This window comes from Buteo buteo, chromosome 8 (assembly GCF_964188355.1).
Source record: "Buteo buteo chromosome 8, bButBut1.hap1.1, whole genome shotgun sequence".
NCBI lineage: Eukaryota > Metazoa > Chordata > Aves > Accipitriformes > Accipitridae > Buteo > Buteo buteo.
In genome coordinates this window covers 8224308-8241383 of record NC_134178.1, presented here as the reverse complement: position 1 = coordinate 8241383, position 17076 = coordinate 8224308, and the positions used below count along the sequence as shown (strand labels likewise).

Below are 17076 nucleotides of genomic sequence, written 5' to 3'. Positions count from 1 at the left end.
GCTCTTCGAAGGTGGTAACTGTCTCATCCCACCCAGCCTTTGGAGCCAGGAATTTTCCTTCCCCTGGCCCCTGAAAAGCAGTTAAAGATACTCACTCTGTATCAAATTTTCTGATTCAAAATTCTCTGAAAACTTTATGTTTTCTGGCATATCGCTTTTGGCATTGAAGTGGTCTGGTACCTTGACAGGTTTATATAGTATATTTTTAAAGTTTTAGACAGGGATTTGTAAAAATATAAAGATATAAAAATACAATTATTCATTTATTTCTCAGTGTATACCTAGATGTTCAAGTGGTTAAATTCTGATACATAAATCTAAGTCTAGGTATACGTTTGATCTAAAAAGAAGTGCTATTAGTGCATCTTGAATATGTATATATGTATATGCACTGATACATATATATGTGTGTGTGTATATACATGAAGATATATGTATATATAGACATATGTGTGTGTGTGTGTATGTATATGAATGATCAAATGTGTACCTGACCTCCTGAAATTTCCATTTCATCCATATATTTACATATGCATGTTTACTGATTTCCAGGAAGCACAGGATTCATTTATGCAGCTACTGTTCCTATACAAGTTTCTGATGATTAAAGTAGAAAAGGAGAGAACATGCTGTTTTGACAGTATTTTATATACCCAAAGATGTTGATGATGATGGTAATAATAATAATAATAATAGTAATAATAATAAATCAAATTAACTTTGTGCAACTTTTTCCTTTTTCTTCCAGGAAATAGTTGTATAATATGCAAACTATGTCCAATCTTTGTCCCTGGGGAAGATTTTAAGTCATGCTGTTGACATTAGGGTAGTTGAAGTAAATTGAGTTAATATCATAATGGTAAACCACTGTAAGTCCTGATAATCATGTAGACACAAGCTAATCTTACACGACTATTGATAAGCTAAGTAGGGGTTGACTTAAAATGTGCTCATGAAAAAGGCATTAACTTGTCCAGCTTTCGACATCTAGCATTTCTGACCTTTAGTTAGTATATCAGACATGCTTTCTTGCACACGAAGCCCATTCTGTACTCAATTTCTGTTGAAATTGCTGGCCAGGCTCCTTGCTGACGCAGAAGTGGGCAGTTCTTAAAGCGACATAGTTACACTACCACTACCCGTACTACTGACTCTACTCTCTACATCTAATACCCCCAGGTGAATGAGTGACACTTCACTCAGATTTATGACATGTACCTAGCAGCATGGATGCTTAACAACATGGAAAAAAAGAAATGTTCCAAAAATACCTAAAATATCTGAATTAGCAGTAGAAAGGAAATCTGTTTGAGTTGGATATTAAAATCCAATATTGAGCACATTTAAAAATACCCAAATGTTGTATAGGGAAATGATAACCGTTTACTGCATCCTTGGACTATTTTCTCTCTTTAAAATGTAAACAAACTCTCTCTAAATTCCTTCAGAGTGTTTTTAAGAGCTATATTATTTATACCATTCATCACTCGCAGGGGTTTACAACATTTTCACACCTTAAATTCCTTTAAGAACACAAATAGTGTCCTGCTTAACTGTGATGAGACCACTGTGGGTGAGAAATTAATGCTTTGGTAGTAGGTCTGCTTTGCTCAATATCTCATACTGATGAGGTCTCAAACTTCACACCTGTTTGCTTTCCAAGACTGTGTTGGAATTACATTTTAATCAAGCTGTATAATTACCAGTCTCTTTTTCAGGACCAGATAGTAATGACTCAACAAAACCATTGCAAAATCTAAATCTGGCTAAACTGTTGCTCTTGTATTTGGACACAAAGAAATCTTTCGTTTTCAAGACCATTCTCAATTGATGTCCAAACAGTTTAGACACAGCTGTTTCCAATCACACTCATCAAAAGCTTTAGAGATACTAACAGAATTTTAAGAGATGTAAACAGCTTTAAAAAAATTAAAAATACAGAGGTTTTGTTCTTTAGTATATCTGTTAAATGTTAAACCATGTATCTGCTGATATACCACAACCTAGTCTTAAAAATATTAATGCATCATTCAGTATCTAACTAAGAATGCAATGTTGTCTCCCCCCGCAAGATTTCTGGTTTGCTGGTTGCCTAAGACACAAGCACCCCACCAGATGGAAGGGGGAAAAGGCAACTGGTATTCTTGAAGACCTGCTACGTAGGTATACCATGTATATGCTATGTATGAGCCTGACCTGGACTTTCATATTGAAATTTTCCATAGCAAGGTTGTTGGTAGCAAAGAAATTGAGGGAAAGTTAGTCTAGCCATCTCCTTTGTGCCATTCTGGAAGGGAGAGCGTGAGGCCACCATTAAGTGGGAGGACCCAAGGAGACTTCTTCAGGTCATTGATGTAGGGAGCACGTAAGTACTCAGGGATGGAAGACGCAGAGAGTGCAGCCCTGAAGAATGTTTCATTTCCTTAAAATACATTATTTCTACAGCCAGGGCAGTATATTCTTTTGTATTGTTGTGAAGGAGTGTGCCATTGAGGTTTGGGTATGACATAAGAAAATTATTAGGATATAACTTAAGATTATTATTTCACACAAGAAACTATTTGATCATTATCTCTGTTATTTAAGCTTCTAGAACAAGATTTTCCATTGGTCTACAGCCTTCTGACATTTTTAGCTGGTGATGTTGTCTTCTAGGCTGGCCTCTAGTGTTTCTTTCCTGTCTGTCATCTTAGGAAAACCAGCTTTCTATTAGAAAACATGAATATATCACTTAAAAATACAAAATGAGTCTCTTTGACAGGCACGCTATGTGCAGCAGAGATGCCTTTTGAAAAGGGCACTGACTGAATGTAGCATCTACTCTGCGTGAACACGTGCTGGCAGTGAGGTTTCATAGGCATGTGCTGACAGCAGCAGCGTGGTAAGATTGAGGAATTTTGTCTTATCATTCCCCAGAGAGTGCTCTACATGACACACATCCACCTGCTTCTTTCTGACCATGTCTCCCCTGATTTTTTGCCTCTCAGCGCTTCCAGTTCCTCACCACAGCAGTGCCTACAGCAAAGCTGCTCTTCCTGCCCGTTATCTCCGCAGGTCAATCCCAATCTTTGCTTCCATTTCAGTCTCCCTCTCCGGGACTCTTTGTCAGAGCTTCAGAAACATGCCAACACTGGAGTGCACCCCACCAGCCTGCAAGCACCCAGATTGCCCCCAGAGTGGGATGCTGACAGCATCCTAGCAAAGTTCATACGCAACAGGCTGACATCCAGAGGAAAAAAATTGGCCCTAGGAGATGGGAGTTCCAAGCAGCTGGAAGGAGGGTCTGATAACAGCAAACATTGAGCAGCAAGTAAGTATGTCTAACTGTTGCTGTCACTAAACGTCCTAAGAAACTAATTCGTAAACTTCAAGAATTGAAAGAATTGTATAGAAGAACTGCATCATCATCATTATTATTGTTACTATTATTTATTTTTTTATTATTATTATTTTAGGACAGTCTCTATTTCTGCAGGTATTTACACAAATAATTTTAAGTATTAGAGTGTTCTCATTCAGTAAGGCTATTCACAGGGCTAAAAACACTGGGCTGTAGTTTGGATTGGGTCCCCAGTTTGTCATCCTCTTAACATAACTAACTGAATCTTAGTTGGGTCTTCCAAAACTTAATTACACACAGCTGGGTTGCTGGTTTGTTGTTTTTTTTTTTTTCCCTTATCATCCTTTTACTATTTGGAGAAAAATTATTAGATTGTTGAACATTATTAAAAATTGTACTTTAGTGAATTTCTCCCCTCCATCAAAAGCTATATTTTTATTATCTCTCTAACTGTAGTTAAGTTACAGCTATTCTGGTAGAGAGTAATAAAATTATATTTCTGAACTACTATTAAAAAAAGCATGAAGGAGAAATTACGTGCTTAAATTAACTCCTTGGTATAATAAGAATATATCTTTAAGTCTCCAAGAGCGCTTAACTTTGCTTTGGGTCTTATTGTTTATTCAACTAAGACATTCTCACATACTTTCATCCTGTACTGTTGCTTAATTTTAGGTTTTAAAGTTCATTTACGTCCAAACAGTCAAAAACTGAACCTTCAATGAAAAGCACACTAGTCATTTCTTGCATAATGCCGGTAGTGCCTGGAACTCCAAATAACCACAAGCTTAAATATTTGGAATTTTTTCTATGAAAATTGAAAGCTGAACTGTGATGAAAAAATGACCAGGACTATGCTTTCAAATTAAATAAATGTGACATTTTTTTAATACATTCCTACTTCCAAATGCTTTGTCCTATTAAAGGGTCCCTTAAGAAAACTACAAAAATCTAATTTATGTTACGAATTCAAAAAAAATTTTTTAAAATGCCTTGAACTTGTCTATCAAGCCCCAATCTTTTGGATGGTTTTACAGAGCTGTCATTCTAACAAAGACGTAGACTAAGAGTTACACTGCACAGAGAAACTCCAGAGCCAACTTGCATCTGAATGAATGCACACCTCAGTATTGGCATGTTTACAAGGCTAATTTCAAACAGTCCGTGAAGGATACATTCACACTGCTAGTTATGCTTGTACTTGCATCTAAATTTGAGCTGTAACTTGCAGGCTATGTAAACTCTTAAATCTCTTGCCTTTCTCAGGGCAGCGAGAACTCCAAGAGTTGGATGCTAGAGGAAAACCAGCATCCCAGGCGAGCTCACGCACAATGCACATAGTACGCTTTGCAGAAACCCCTGCAGTCGGCAGCCAAGACATGGTAAAAACCAGCCTGGAAACACCCGTGGTTACGCTGTTTGAATGGATGGAATCGTGCCTATGCAATCAGGAGCAACACAAAAGCAGTTTAAAAACTCACTGATCACAGTGAATCAAATGGGATGCCTGCCTGTACCAATTTGGGCACCACACCAGCAGTTAACTGACTGCACGTACCACTGACGACTTCGCTTCTCGCACAAACAGGCTATCCACACAAGGAGGGATTTGTCACCACCACCAAGTTTCTGTACGGTGACAACACAGTTTTAAATGGCTAGAAAAGGCTTCCCAAGAGAGGGGCTGTGAGCCCTGTGGTTTGGACAATACTGGGGCAGCTGATGGAGAAGCTGCAGCTGCATTAAAACTTTAGCTGGCAGCACCTTCTTGTACAATGCTACCATGCTAGTATAGACCTTATATTCTTAGGAAGACTATCTAAATGAAGCCAGTATTTTGGAAATGGGCAGCTAAAAGGACATACACAAAGAGAAAGCAAGAGATGTCTGACCCATTGTCTTGGTTTCAGCTGGAATAAAGTTAATTTTCTTCTTAGCAGCTGGTATAGTGCTGTGTTTTGGGTTTAGGATGAGAATAATGTTGATAACATACTGATGTTGACTAAGTCAAGGACTTTTCAGCTTCTCATACTGCCCTACCAGTGGAAGCTGGGGGAGCACAAGAAGTTGGGAGGGGACGCAGCCAGGGCAGCTGACCTAAACGAGCCACAGGTGTATTCCATACCATGTGATGTCTGCCCAGTATATAAACTGGGGGTGGTTGGCTGTGTGGTTGTAGTTTCCCTTCCTTTTCTGTCCTATTAAGCTGTCTTTATCTCGACCCATGAGTTTTACTTTTTTTTTTTTTTTCCTGATTTTTCTCCCCCATCCCACTGGGTGGGGGGAGTGAGTGAGCAGCTGCGTGGTGCTTAGTTGCCAGCTGGGGCTAAACCACGACACCCATTAAGATCTGCTTCAGGTACCTCTATTATTCCAGCACATTCGAGTGCTCAACTTTTACCAAAGCCTTGCAGCACAGATTAACTACAGAGATTATCACTATTTATTACAGATTTTTAACATTTTACTTTAATCTTTTCTATGATATCTGTGCCAATAATAATAGCCTAAAGCACTCCTTTTTTGTTATTTTCTACTTTCAAGGAGAGTAATGTTAGTCTTTTTAATCTCTCCTCACATGGAAATGTAATATTTCCTTAGGCTGTTAAACTGCAATGGCTCAGATGACACTAATGTTGGTTTTGTTACTTTTTTTTTTTAAACAAGGTGATCTAAATGGAATATCGAAGCCATACTTGAGCTGCATCTGCACTGGACAGAGCATGATCAACTTGGAGAAGCGTTGGTGCTGAGGACCCAGTTCCTACCCGTACCCATCAGGTATTTTACTCAAGAGGAGCTCTAGCCAGGCCCCATAGGTGCAGGAGCTGCACTCACTTCTGTGCGCATTCTGGTCTCAAGCACCCAGTATAGTGGATTCAAGTGGGGAGGTATACTTGAGGTGTACTCCTGATCCAAACAAAAACTCTGATGAGAAGAAAACATTTTGGAAAAAGCTCCCAAACACAGCGCCTGCCCAGATTTTTATTCTAATTACCAGCAAGATCCCATTTCTTTCCTTGGCCACTTTGGTTGACTCAAGTCTCAAAATTAGTTAGGCAAAATTGGTGCCTCTTCTTCCGCCGTTTTCAAACTAACATTTCCCCTTGAGAAGACTATCCTCCTTCCGAAAACTGGTGTCCCTTATTTCTGAAGAAATATTCCTTTACTTCCTAGTAGTAATTTCCTTGTTTGTGCTTTGCTGCAAATAGTGCAGCAGGTGCGTGGGACCCTCGGAACTCCCTTGGGATCTCTCCCCCTCACTGTCCCAGCACGCAAACTCTTCCCAGGCTAGCCGGGACCAGTGCTTTCCCCTACCTTCAGCAGTTTACAGTGCACATTAGATGGTACCTCTAATGGTGGAAAGGGAAAAAAAAAATAAATCCAAGTCTAGCTGTAGTCAAGCTGCAGGCTTGATGGATCTCAAACTTAAATCAAAAGCGTTGGAACATACGGTGCTCTGCCTGAAGCCCTCGCTTCTGTAGGCTAGGAGCGATTGGGGAATTTGCTTTCATCTGGAAAACAGAAAAAAAAAGGCTCTAGTCTTTGTGGTTATGGAAGAAAGCCTGAAAATGTGACCCCGCAACACCCTAGCAGCTCAAAAAGTCAATGGGAAATGTGAAGACTTCGAACTCTTTTTCTAAATCTCATGACTTGAGGATCTGACTCATGGTTTCTGAAGAGTTAAGGCTGCCCATCTGCGAACTGCTGAGCAACCGGAGCCGTTCATCTTGAAAAAGTACCGTCCCTTTCCCCGCACTGCTGCCCGCGAAACTCTCCGGGCCTGCGCCGGCACCCACGGCCACCCGGGACGGGACAGGAGGCGGCAGCGCCGTGCTTTCCCCGCCTGGTCCTTCTACCTGACCAGAGAAGGGACTGGACCCAGCCAGGGTCCAGGACCCACCGGGGCGAGGGACCCCAGACCTCCCGCCGGGCCGTTCCCGGCGGCCACGTCGGAGGGGAGCCGTGCCCACGGGCGGGAGGAGCCACTCGGGGAAGGGGTGGTGGTGGTAGGGGGGAACCGTGGAGCAAACCGGCGCCGGAGCCCTGAGGCGGGGGTGAGGGGGGGCAGCACGTCCCTCACAAGCGCCTCAGCTCCTTCCCGCCGCCGGTCCCGGCGGGAGGCGAGGTGAGGCGGGGCGGGCGGGCTGCCCTCAGAGGAGGAGGAGGAGGAGGAGGAGTCTCCGTCGGCGCCCGGGAGCCCGCTCGGAGAATGTCTCCGTCCCACTCCTCCTCCTCCTCCGCCTGCCCCTTTGCCGCGCAGCCCTCAGCCGGGAAGGGCCGCCGCTGCCGCCGCCGCCTCGCAGCATGGGGAGCTGCTGGCTGCGCCTCGCCGCCCTCCTCGCCCTGGGCGCCTGCCCCAGCCTGGAGTACGACGGTAGGGAAGGAAGGGAAGGAAGGAAGGAAGGGGGCCGGGGAGCCCCCCGCGGCGGGGGAGCCGTTCTCCTCACGCCGGGCACCGAGGCGGGGGGGGCGGGCGGCTTCGGCCCGGAGGGGCGTCCCGCCATGGCGGGGGGGAACGGGGGTCCTTGCTGCTCGCTCCCCGCCCGGAGCGCTTTGTGTCGTCCTCCGCCTCGTCCTTCCCTTGGCTCGTCAGCTCAAGGGAAGCCTGAGGGGCGATTAAAAACTTTTATGGGTTTGGGGTTTAAACGCGCGGAGCGCAGGTGGGTGGCAGCCCGTCGCGGGGCATCCCGTCTGCATCTCCTGGGAAATTCAGAGAGGACTGAGGAAGGAGAAGGGCACCCGCTCGGAGTCGCTTGGGTTGAAGAGAGGCTCTGCGTCGTCCTTAATTGTAAAGAAGGGGCGAGAGTATGTCTGATCTACCAGCCCTGGCTCCGGGACCTTGGCGCTTACACGTCTTTCACCAGGTTGTGTTGCTTGTGTGTGACCGTGCACACACAAAGTTTATCTCAGTTTCCAGTGTGAAGAATAAAAGGGTGAATCCGGCTGGGTTCTTACACTTCTAGTAATTAAAAAAGTATGCTTATGCTGTTTCACTTCTAATTATTTGTGTTTGCTTTAGCAAAATTTGAAATGAGCTCAAATTTAGGTCCATTGCCATGGCAAAAGGAAAGCAGCGTGTAGGTCTGCCTGCTCCTTTAAAGCAGCTGTATCTTGTCAGATTAAACGTTGCTGACTTGGCGGGTGTTGCAAGCGAAGCCAGTGTAAACTGGCATGCAGTGGTGGGTTAACAGGTGTAGTCAATGAAAATTGGGTGGTCGGAACACAGCCTTCAAAGGGAGTGGGTGTTGCTTCAAATTGAGGTGCTTTACCGTGGGTTGGCAGTGAGGCCAGGCAATGAACAGGTGAGAAAGGTGTCTAATACGATTCACAGCTGTGTATGCAGAGAACTTCTGTTTGTTGAGGATACCTATTTTTTGTATCCAGGAGCTATCCCTACTTAAGACGTAGTTCTGCGCCTGGAGGGGTGTAAAATGGCATAATGATGGTATTTGCGAGTTGAAGTTAGCTTTTCTTATTTTTGTTGGCATGCTTCAAGTGGCTTCTTTCCAACAGGAAAGATGCTGGAACGCACTTTTATGCTCTTTCTTTACAAAATGCTAAGGTATTGGACACATCAGTTGTTAAATCAACAAAGACAACAGAAGTTTCTGTCCTGGCATTTCTCTGAGGACTATTGTACTGCCAAACTCTATTTTCTTAGGAAGATGACTGAATGCTTTACTTTGTGGTTCATGTGAATGTTAGTCTTCAATTAGTTTGCAGAGGATGCTAATATCCTGTCCTTCTCGTTCTTCCTAAAAGGCCAAATGTAACTTCTCCAATCTCAAAAATCTAATTTTCGCATGTAATCTTCAAGTTGGCTGCACAATAGCCTGCTTGTTTCAGCTTTCACTCATTTGAAAGTCCAATTTTCCTCTTATGCTTGGTGTCAAAGGCTCCAAGGAGCTTAAATCATCAGCAGCTGTATTTGTAAACCCTAATATAAAGTTAAGGTTTCATGTTCCATTTCTTTTGTTTGTTTGGTTTTTAATAGAGAAAATGTGATACTCCTTCAAATCTTTATTCTCAATGTGAAATGTAGTAAAACTGTAAATAGGTATTTTCTTTAATGGTACTATGTTGGTGTGTAACTGTGCATGTTAGGCACAGAGTGCCATTAAGTAAACTAAAATAGACTTCTTCAAAAAATCTCCATAGGATGCGTGTGTATGTGGCCTTCTCGAATACAGATTATACATGCACATACTTTAGTGAACTGTTAAGCAGGAAGTTGATGCTTGACTATTTTGTAGACAAAGCCAAACAATCTATTTTAGATTCATACAAAATGCTTATTTTCAGTATTAGATTGTTATCTAAACATCAGAAATAGTCTAATCAGCTCTTGAATTCATGATTTGGTAACACTGAAGTTTTTAGCGTAGAACATTTGTGCTCTGTAACCCAAAGACTGTGGTGAACACCACACTAAATAGAAATAATTTACATGCCATAAACAGAGTTCTGCGATCAATATTTGATTGTAGGCAGTGAAAAACAAGGCAGTATTCTGCCTGTGAAAATGTCGTTGAATTAACTATCTGCTTGGCATAAGGAAGGCAACTGAAAAATATCTGAATGCTTAAAATTCTTAAAATACTTAAAAGCATTAGAAGCAGCTGCTGTATTATCTGTAATGGTAGTTTCAAATCTTGAAAGGATGCCCATGGTCTTTTTCACATTGTCCCATTCAAAGCCTGCGATGCACTGGCAAAATCTCTCTGATGGCACCACTCAGAGAAAAGTCTGTTTGATCTTCAGGAACATTTGAGAGATGTACCTTTTGGAAGTTAAAGCAAGCTTAAAACCTTTTCCCTAAGGACTAAAGAGGGACAGACGATCTTTGAGCTCTTCAGCGACTCCTTCTCATCAGGTTCTTCTACTACTCTTCCCCAGAGCTTCTCCCATCTCTTCTTTTCTGGTTTTCCAAACTGTGAAAGACCAGTGTAGATCCTTGCCCTGTTGGGCTCAGGCAGAGCAGTGCTGACCATCCAGTAGTGCCAGGTGAGGGTACAGCTGTACATACATATGTATATACGTATGGAAATCACTTCTTTGGTGTTTGGGGTACGTGGAGATGAAATCAAGAGGCACTGCACAGTGTAAGACTGTTGTACTCGTGTCTTTACGCTTTTAGTAGACAGATGAAAGGAAAAGCTGATCTATGATAAAATTAATGGGAAGTGGTTATACTGCATTAAAAAAGAAACTGTGCGTTGGAACAGGCTATTGGTGGGAAGGGACTGTGAACCTGGAGAGAGATGCCATTAAAATCCCTTGAAGACCAGGTGATACTATAGAACTATTTTCAAAAGCTGTATGAAGATTTATTTAAATGAAAAACAATGTATATGTGTGGTATGCTTGTAACATATGTATATATTTGGATTAAATATGAGTAGATGGAAGTCTGGTTGTGGAAAGGGTAGCACTTCTCAAAGTTGCGTTGTAGAGCAAGGGGTATATCTGTGGGTGAGCCTTCCGAGTGCTGCAGCCACTCAGAGAGGCAGTCCTTGCCCAATTGAGTTTATATTGTAAATAGACAAAGGATAGGAGGACAAAACTGAAGGAAGTAAATATTTAACATTGCCTAGAGTCATATGGCAGGCTTTAAAAAAATCTGGCATTGCAATTAACTTGATTCCCACTCGTAGCTCCTGTCCATCAGACCAAGTTGCAAAATGGTCAAGAAACAGTCTCCAGGGCCCTAAGCAGCTGGTGTTCTGCATTGCCAAGGGTGGGGCCCGTTGTCAGCTGAGGGTTTTCTTGTTGTTTGGTTTTTGTTGTTTTTTTTTTTTAAATACAGCTTGCTGTCTGCCTATTAATCTTAGGTGACAATTTGTGTAGAAGTACATACAGGATCCACTTGTGTGCTTAGTTTTGTGCGTGTGGGTCCTCTGAACCTGAGGGTGCTGATAGCGAGCTTGGGGTGGGCACAGACCTAGGTGTTGTGTGTGCTGGCTAAGTACAGAACATGTAGAAGGCAATTGCTGTCCTCAAATCGCTTGCAGTCCAAGTACCAGACAAAAACCAGCATGTGAATTCAAGCACTTCAGATTTTTTTAGCACAGTAAACGAATGGCTCAACCTACAGGACATGGATGGCGGGCACTTCACTGCCACTGTTTCTAACTATTGATTATATTTAAAGGGCACTGTTAAGGTTGTTCAAACTGAAAATTTATGCTGCAGTACCTTGAAAGCGGCTCCAAATTATAGGTTTTAACTTTAACAATTCTGATCTTTCCTGTAACTTGAAATAGCCACTTAAGAGCTCTGCCAGAGTTTGAAACCACTTCAGCTTGTCATTTGGCATATCTTTACATGAAGAGAGAAAGGATTGTTATATTTCTTGAGAGACCCATGGAAATAAATTAAATTTCCCCAAGTTAATACATATGGGAAGCTCAGATTTGTCAGTATCTTCCTTTGGTTTGCTTTAACAATCTTGACAAGGTTTTGTTGTGCTTGAGGAAATAAATGGTGTCTTTGCTGTGTACATAATGCACAGAAATGTGGAAGGAGTACTTACATGGAGAGTAAAGCTCTGTCAAGTGCAACATCAGGATGACAAATGCTTCCCCCACCCACCATTATCTCTAACTAGTGTTTCTTGGCAGCTGCAGGGATTTTCCCTGAGAGAACTGTCTAAAATTACATCCCCCTATTCAGTTCCGTGAAGATGGAGGGAGAATGCATTTAGCATGGGAGCATGTTAAGAGACTGCTACCAGCATGCTGAAGTGAGTCTGTCAAAATACCTTAGTGCTGGACTACTGTTAAAATGCAACTTTTCTGCTAAAAGGCGTATTTGAGGAGGAAGTATTGCTCGTGGGTTTTTGCTTGTTTCCTAAACAGAAGTTACTGGACAGGCTGTGCTGCAGTTCCCCAGTTTGGCTGGCTGGCCTTCATCACCAACTCCCAATTTTTATTTTTAGTGCTATTTTTGTGCTTTCTTCTCTAGCACTTAGCAGATGCTACCTTGCAAAAGCAGCTACTTTGCGTTCCTTCATATGCTTCTCAACAGCATCTCTTTTTTTTTTTTGGTTACTTTTGGGTGTTGTGCTTTCCCTTCAGGAAACGCTAGCTAACTGTGGCCTGTTTTTGCCGATCGGGATGGACTACTCCTTCTCTCCCCGGCTGTCCTGGGCTTCCTCCTGCCCATCCCTGCTGCCTGATTCCTGGCGTGTAAGACCTCGGGCAGGATCCCTCGCCTCGATCCCTGTTTGTTCAGGTGCTAATGCAGTAGGGGCCAGGTCCAGCCCTGGCTGGGGCTCCTGGGCATGTTTGCAGTACAGGAGAGACTTCCAAAATGGCTTTCTCCCAAACCTACTCTTGTTCCTGTTTTGCGTTGCTGGAAGCATCCTCTCTTCTGTCACCCGGGCGGCAGTTTTCAACGTTTTTCTACTCTCCTGCTTGTGTATTTTTAACTCGGCTCTTGACTTTGAGGCAGGCTGCCCAGCTTTCTCGACTCCCCCCAACTGTGAATAACGTGGTGGCTTCATGTGTGATCTGGCAGCGAGTTGCTGCAAGCCTCTGGGGAGGGGGAAGCCCGCTGGCGAGGCCAAATCGGGACATGGCTCACGTAAATTTATCTAGGATGTCTTCTTTTACCCTCTTGTGCTGTTTGGTGTGAAATAAGCAACGAGGGTAGGACCCATATTGTTGCTTTCGATGGTGCTGTCTCTTTCAGCTGGCCTTCTGTAGGTCTTTGCTGCCCTGGTTTCAGCTGTCGAAGGTTAGCTCAGTAATTGGGAGAGCTGCTCTCCCCTCCCAGCAGTGTGCAGGGCAAATTACAGGCTGGGTGAGGGAAACATCCCCAGCTGTGCAGGAGCACTGAGCCTCTGCTAGCCTGTGCAACTCAAGCCAGGGGCAGTTGGGTGCTTTTGGCAAAGGTTTTTGCTGTTTGAGCAGATGCAATTTGTATAACTTCATGGTTTTTGCTTACTCAATGAAACTGTGTCTTCATCTGAGGACATGCCATCGATGGAGTTTAGGTTAGCTGCTCTGAGAGACCAAGTTTTGCTCAGTGTACAGAGCTCAAAAAGAAATGAGAATGCTTGAAATGATACGTGTTCTGGGTTGCTCTTGTGAGACAAGTCATTATGAGCTATTTTCAAGGGGGGGGGAAAAACCTCCCACAACCAAAACATGCAAGATACATATCGTAAAGATTCTTGATTGCATTCGTTTGAAACTGGTAAGTATCTACATATGTGTATATATGCCTTTGAATTGTGACATGCAGCTGTGTCCTTCAGGGAGCCTCAGAGAAACTTCTGCAGCTTTGCAGGAAAATATACAACATTAAATTTTATGTTACTGCTGTCACTTGCTCCAGATCTTGCAGTGGGTAAAAATATACATGTGTGAGAATACTTGATGTATGCAATTTGGATGATTTAGAAGTTTGTGTTATAAGGAAAGTTTGTTTTGAAGATTCTGAAATTACTGTGGTGGTGATACAGAAGGAACCCCCTTTTTTCCAGTTGTGTAAAATTTAAAATCTGTCACAACACTGAATAGACAGGCTTTCTTACAATTTGAGCAGTGTGATTGAAGACATCTGATTTTACTCTTCCCTACTTCTTGCCCTCTTCTTGTTCTTTTCAGGAAATGCCATTGCTGTTTAGGGTACTGGATTTAGACGTGTTGTACATATATCCACTAAGAATAGCATTGCAGTTTGAAAGCAGTCATGTATTCAGGCTTCTCCAGCGGTGCCGTGTCATGCTGCATGGTTTACCCGAAACCTACACTTAACCAGTGTGGGCTGGCAACGTGAGTCACTTAGCAAAGTCTGTCTCCTTTTAGGCTGTACCGTGAGAGTTTTAGCCTGCTGGGGTCTGTGGTCCATCCCGGTGTCCCTCAGAGGTCTTTTCATCAGGCTTCCTGACACTGACTGGCCAGATGGGGGGAGATGCTGCTTCCAACTCCTGCCTCAGAGTGAAGTTATGAGCCTATGCCAATTGCACTTTTCTTAGAGCTGTCAACTTTAGGGCAATGCAGTTAAAAGTAATGACTTGATTCAAATCTGCCTGTCTTGAGTCCATCCATTGTGGCTCTCGAGTTGTATTGTGTCACTCATAAGTAAAACAGGCCAAAATTAACATGCCTCTGTCTAGCTATTCTTGAAGATTAAAAACACGTTGGCTTGCAGACATTCACTGTTCTAAGCTGCCCAGAGGCAGACAGCAGAAACAATATGCATGGTGCTGAGTTACAGTGGCAGTGAAATGTTTAAATAAAAAAAACAACACAACAAATAACAAAAAGGTCTTTCCCATACTTTACTTTTCTGGGAGAGGAATGGATGTGAGTGCCCTGTGCGGAAAGGGGGTACCTTTCTTATTGCTGTAGTAAGGAAAAAAGGGATGTCTCGCTGAAGGTGTTTTTTGTAAAGGCATCTGACTGGTAGTTTGCTTCAACTTTGTACCACTGATTTGTGACATTAAGGCAGCTGGTTAGGCTGTGTCTGCATCCCCTTTGTAATATGGCTTGTCTGGAGAGCTTTGACTGAAAACATTCATATAAAGAGCAAGTACTGTTATTACTATTGCATGTGCTGTGCATCATGTTAAGTAAAACCATGTGGGTGTGTTTAGTTGTGGAACTGCTAGAGGTTGCTCTTGGGTGTCTTTAAAGCTGAAAAGGGGTGACGTGTGCCTGGCTATTGTTCTGGGCATACCTGTGTGCCCTTCTGGCTCGTCCTTCCATTGCCCTAGTTACTGCTTCAGTTACAGCTGCTGGCTGTGTTTCCATGTTGGTAGCTATCAGGAACCACAATTGAGTTTCTCATTGTTACTTGACATTTGTTGTAATGAGGTAGGAAATACGTGTCTGGGAGAAACGGGAGATAACAGTAACTGAAAACTTGCTTTGACTTTGAGTTTAAGAAAATTTCCAGTCAAATGCATCAAATCCTGAGTAGTTCTGCGGTAAGGGAAGGCAACTTGTATAAATGGCCAGCAGTGCTGTTGATATCACCGATACCTTTTTGCCCTTTCCACCAGCACACTAGAAGCTTACAGTGGTTAACTGGCTGACAACTTGTCATCTTTTTGGAAAATATGAACACCTGTATTGTTTTTTTGGCTCTGTTTTTAAGAGAAGTGCTTCCAATTGGGGATTCTGTACCTCTCTCAAACTGAATATCAAAACCAGAATATTAAAAGGAATATTAAACTCTATCCTTAGATGGCTCCAAGGCATTTCAGACCTCTTAGATACCAGTAACAGCACGGGATGTGCAGTGCAGCCCTGAAAGTTCCTTTGTTTTACTCTTGTCCAAAATCATCCTTTTGCAATATTTTTGTCTGGCAGTTTTTAGGGAAATCTTTAATATGTGGCATACTTGTAAAATGATTCATACATTTTAGCTATAACATACATTAAAACCCACTTATGTTGTGTGTGCAATAAAAGATAATTTGTACCTCATCAGAAAGATAATATGATTGATTTATAGCTGATTTCCCTGTTGGAAGAGTAAACTGGTTTGCCAAAACAGATCAGTACAAAGGAATTGAAAATAAGTGCTCCATTTGAGTTATAAAATATTTCCATGTTTATAAGCCCCTCACAATGAAAATGAGGTTTGATTTATTTTCAGTGGGTGAATGTAGTCTCTAAAGCACAACCCTGGTCTCTCTTTACTCTTCTGCCTTTAACAAAGCTATTTTTTATTGCACAAAGACAATGAGAAGGCAGGGTGGGGAACAGAAAAAATTCATATTGTAGTACATGACACATGAGAATAAATTCATATATTATTAATGTTTTTTTGTGGTGTAGATCCTGATGGTTCTCAGGGTTCCTGTTCATAGGAAGCCATGCCCTCCAAAATGTTCTCAGTCTTTCTTGGATAAAGACACCATGATAAGTGGAACTGACAAGTGGCAACAGAAGTGCACAAAGGGAAGACATAAATAAGACCTCGTGGCTGCATAGATTATTCATTGCACAATTTAAATAAAGTTCAGCTGGAAAGCCCTGTGCACCAGTACCGTTCAACAAACTGCAGGCTCTTCTCATCACCCTCCTCCTAAGCCCTTGTGAGAGCTGATGCAGCAGTTTGTGTTTTGGATTATATTTCTCAAAGTTCTTTTAAAACAGTCCTGTTTAATTCTTAGTCACTTAGTCACTTCTAGTTTCCACTGTGGAAAGAGCTGTGAGGAATCCCTGCCATTGCAGTGAGATACTGTGCGTGTGTGAGCAGGGGAAGAGGAAGGCTTGGCAGGCTCCACGGTATACAACAGCTTACAAGTTCATACAGGATTGCATCTCTTTTGGGCTTTTAGTTGTCAGCCACCTGCGATGAGAGTGCTGCAGCCCTGTTAACAAGCTCCTGAAAATTTCTGAAGCCTTGAGCAAGCTGTACATCAGGGAGCTGGCTGATGGACTGGTCCTGCTAACAGCTTCTTGCCAAGGTGGTGGGTTGTCGAGGGATGGTTAAAACAACCTGTAATATAGCTGCTTTTTCCCCAAAAATGAGTTCTGTTCTCAGAGTGAGCTGGAACCAGGGATCTTATTGTGAGGTCTTGTTGGAGGTTGCCCTTGGCCTGATTTCTTACTGGCAAATGTTGGCTTGTATCAGGCTGCTGTTGAACTGGTGCCTTTGCAAATAAGAGATGCCGAAGAGCCTGTCCGCTGCAGAAGGGCAGAGCGGTGAGAGGCAGATGACTGGATAGCTGCCGCGTACAGCTTGTGTAACCCCTTGCCTTCTGCTAGAAG

General features: G+C 42.8%; 1 protein-coding gene across 2 annotated transcripts in view; it reads left to right on the top strand.

Annotated features, from left to right (window-relative positions):
- Positions 1 to 7520: 7520 nt before the first annotated feature.
- SRPX (sushi repeat containing protein X-linked) overlaps positions 7521 to 17076 on the top strand; it is a 47774-nt gene continuing 38218 nt past the window's right edge. For both annotated transcript variants that reach the window (XM_075033553.1, XM_075033552.1), the window contains exon 1: positions 7521 to 7718. In XM_075033553.1, coding sequence (XP_074889654.1) covers positions 7649 to 7718 — 70 coding nt within the window. In that variant the 5' untranslated portion in view covers positions 7521 to 7648. The remainder of the gene's footprint in view (positions 7719 to 17076) is intronic.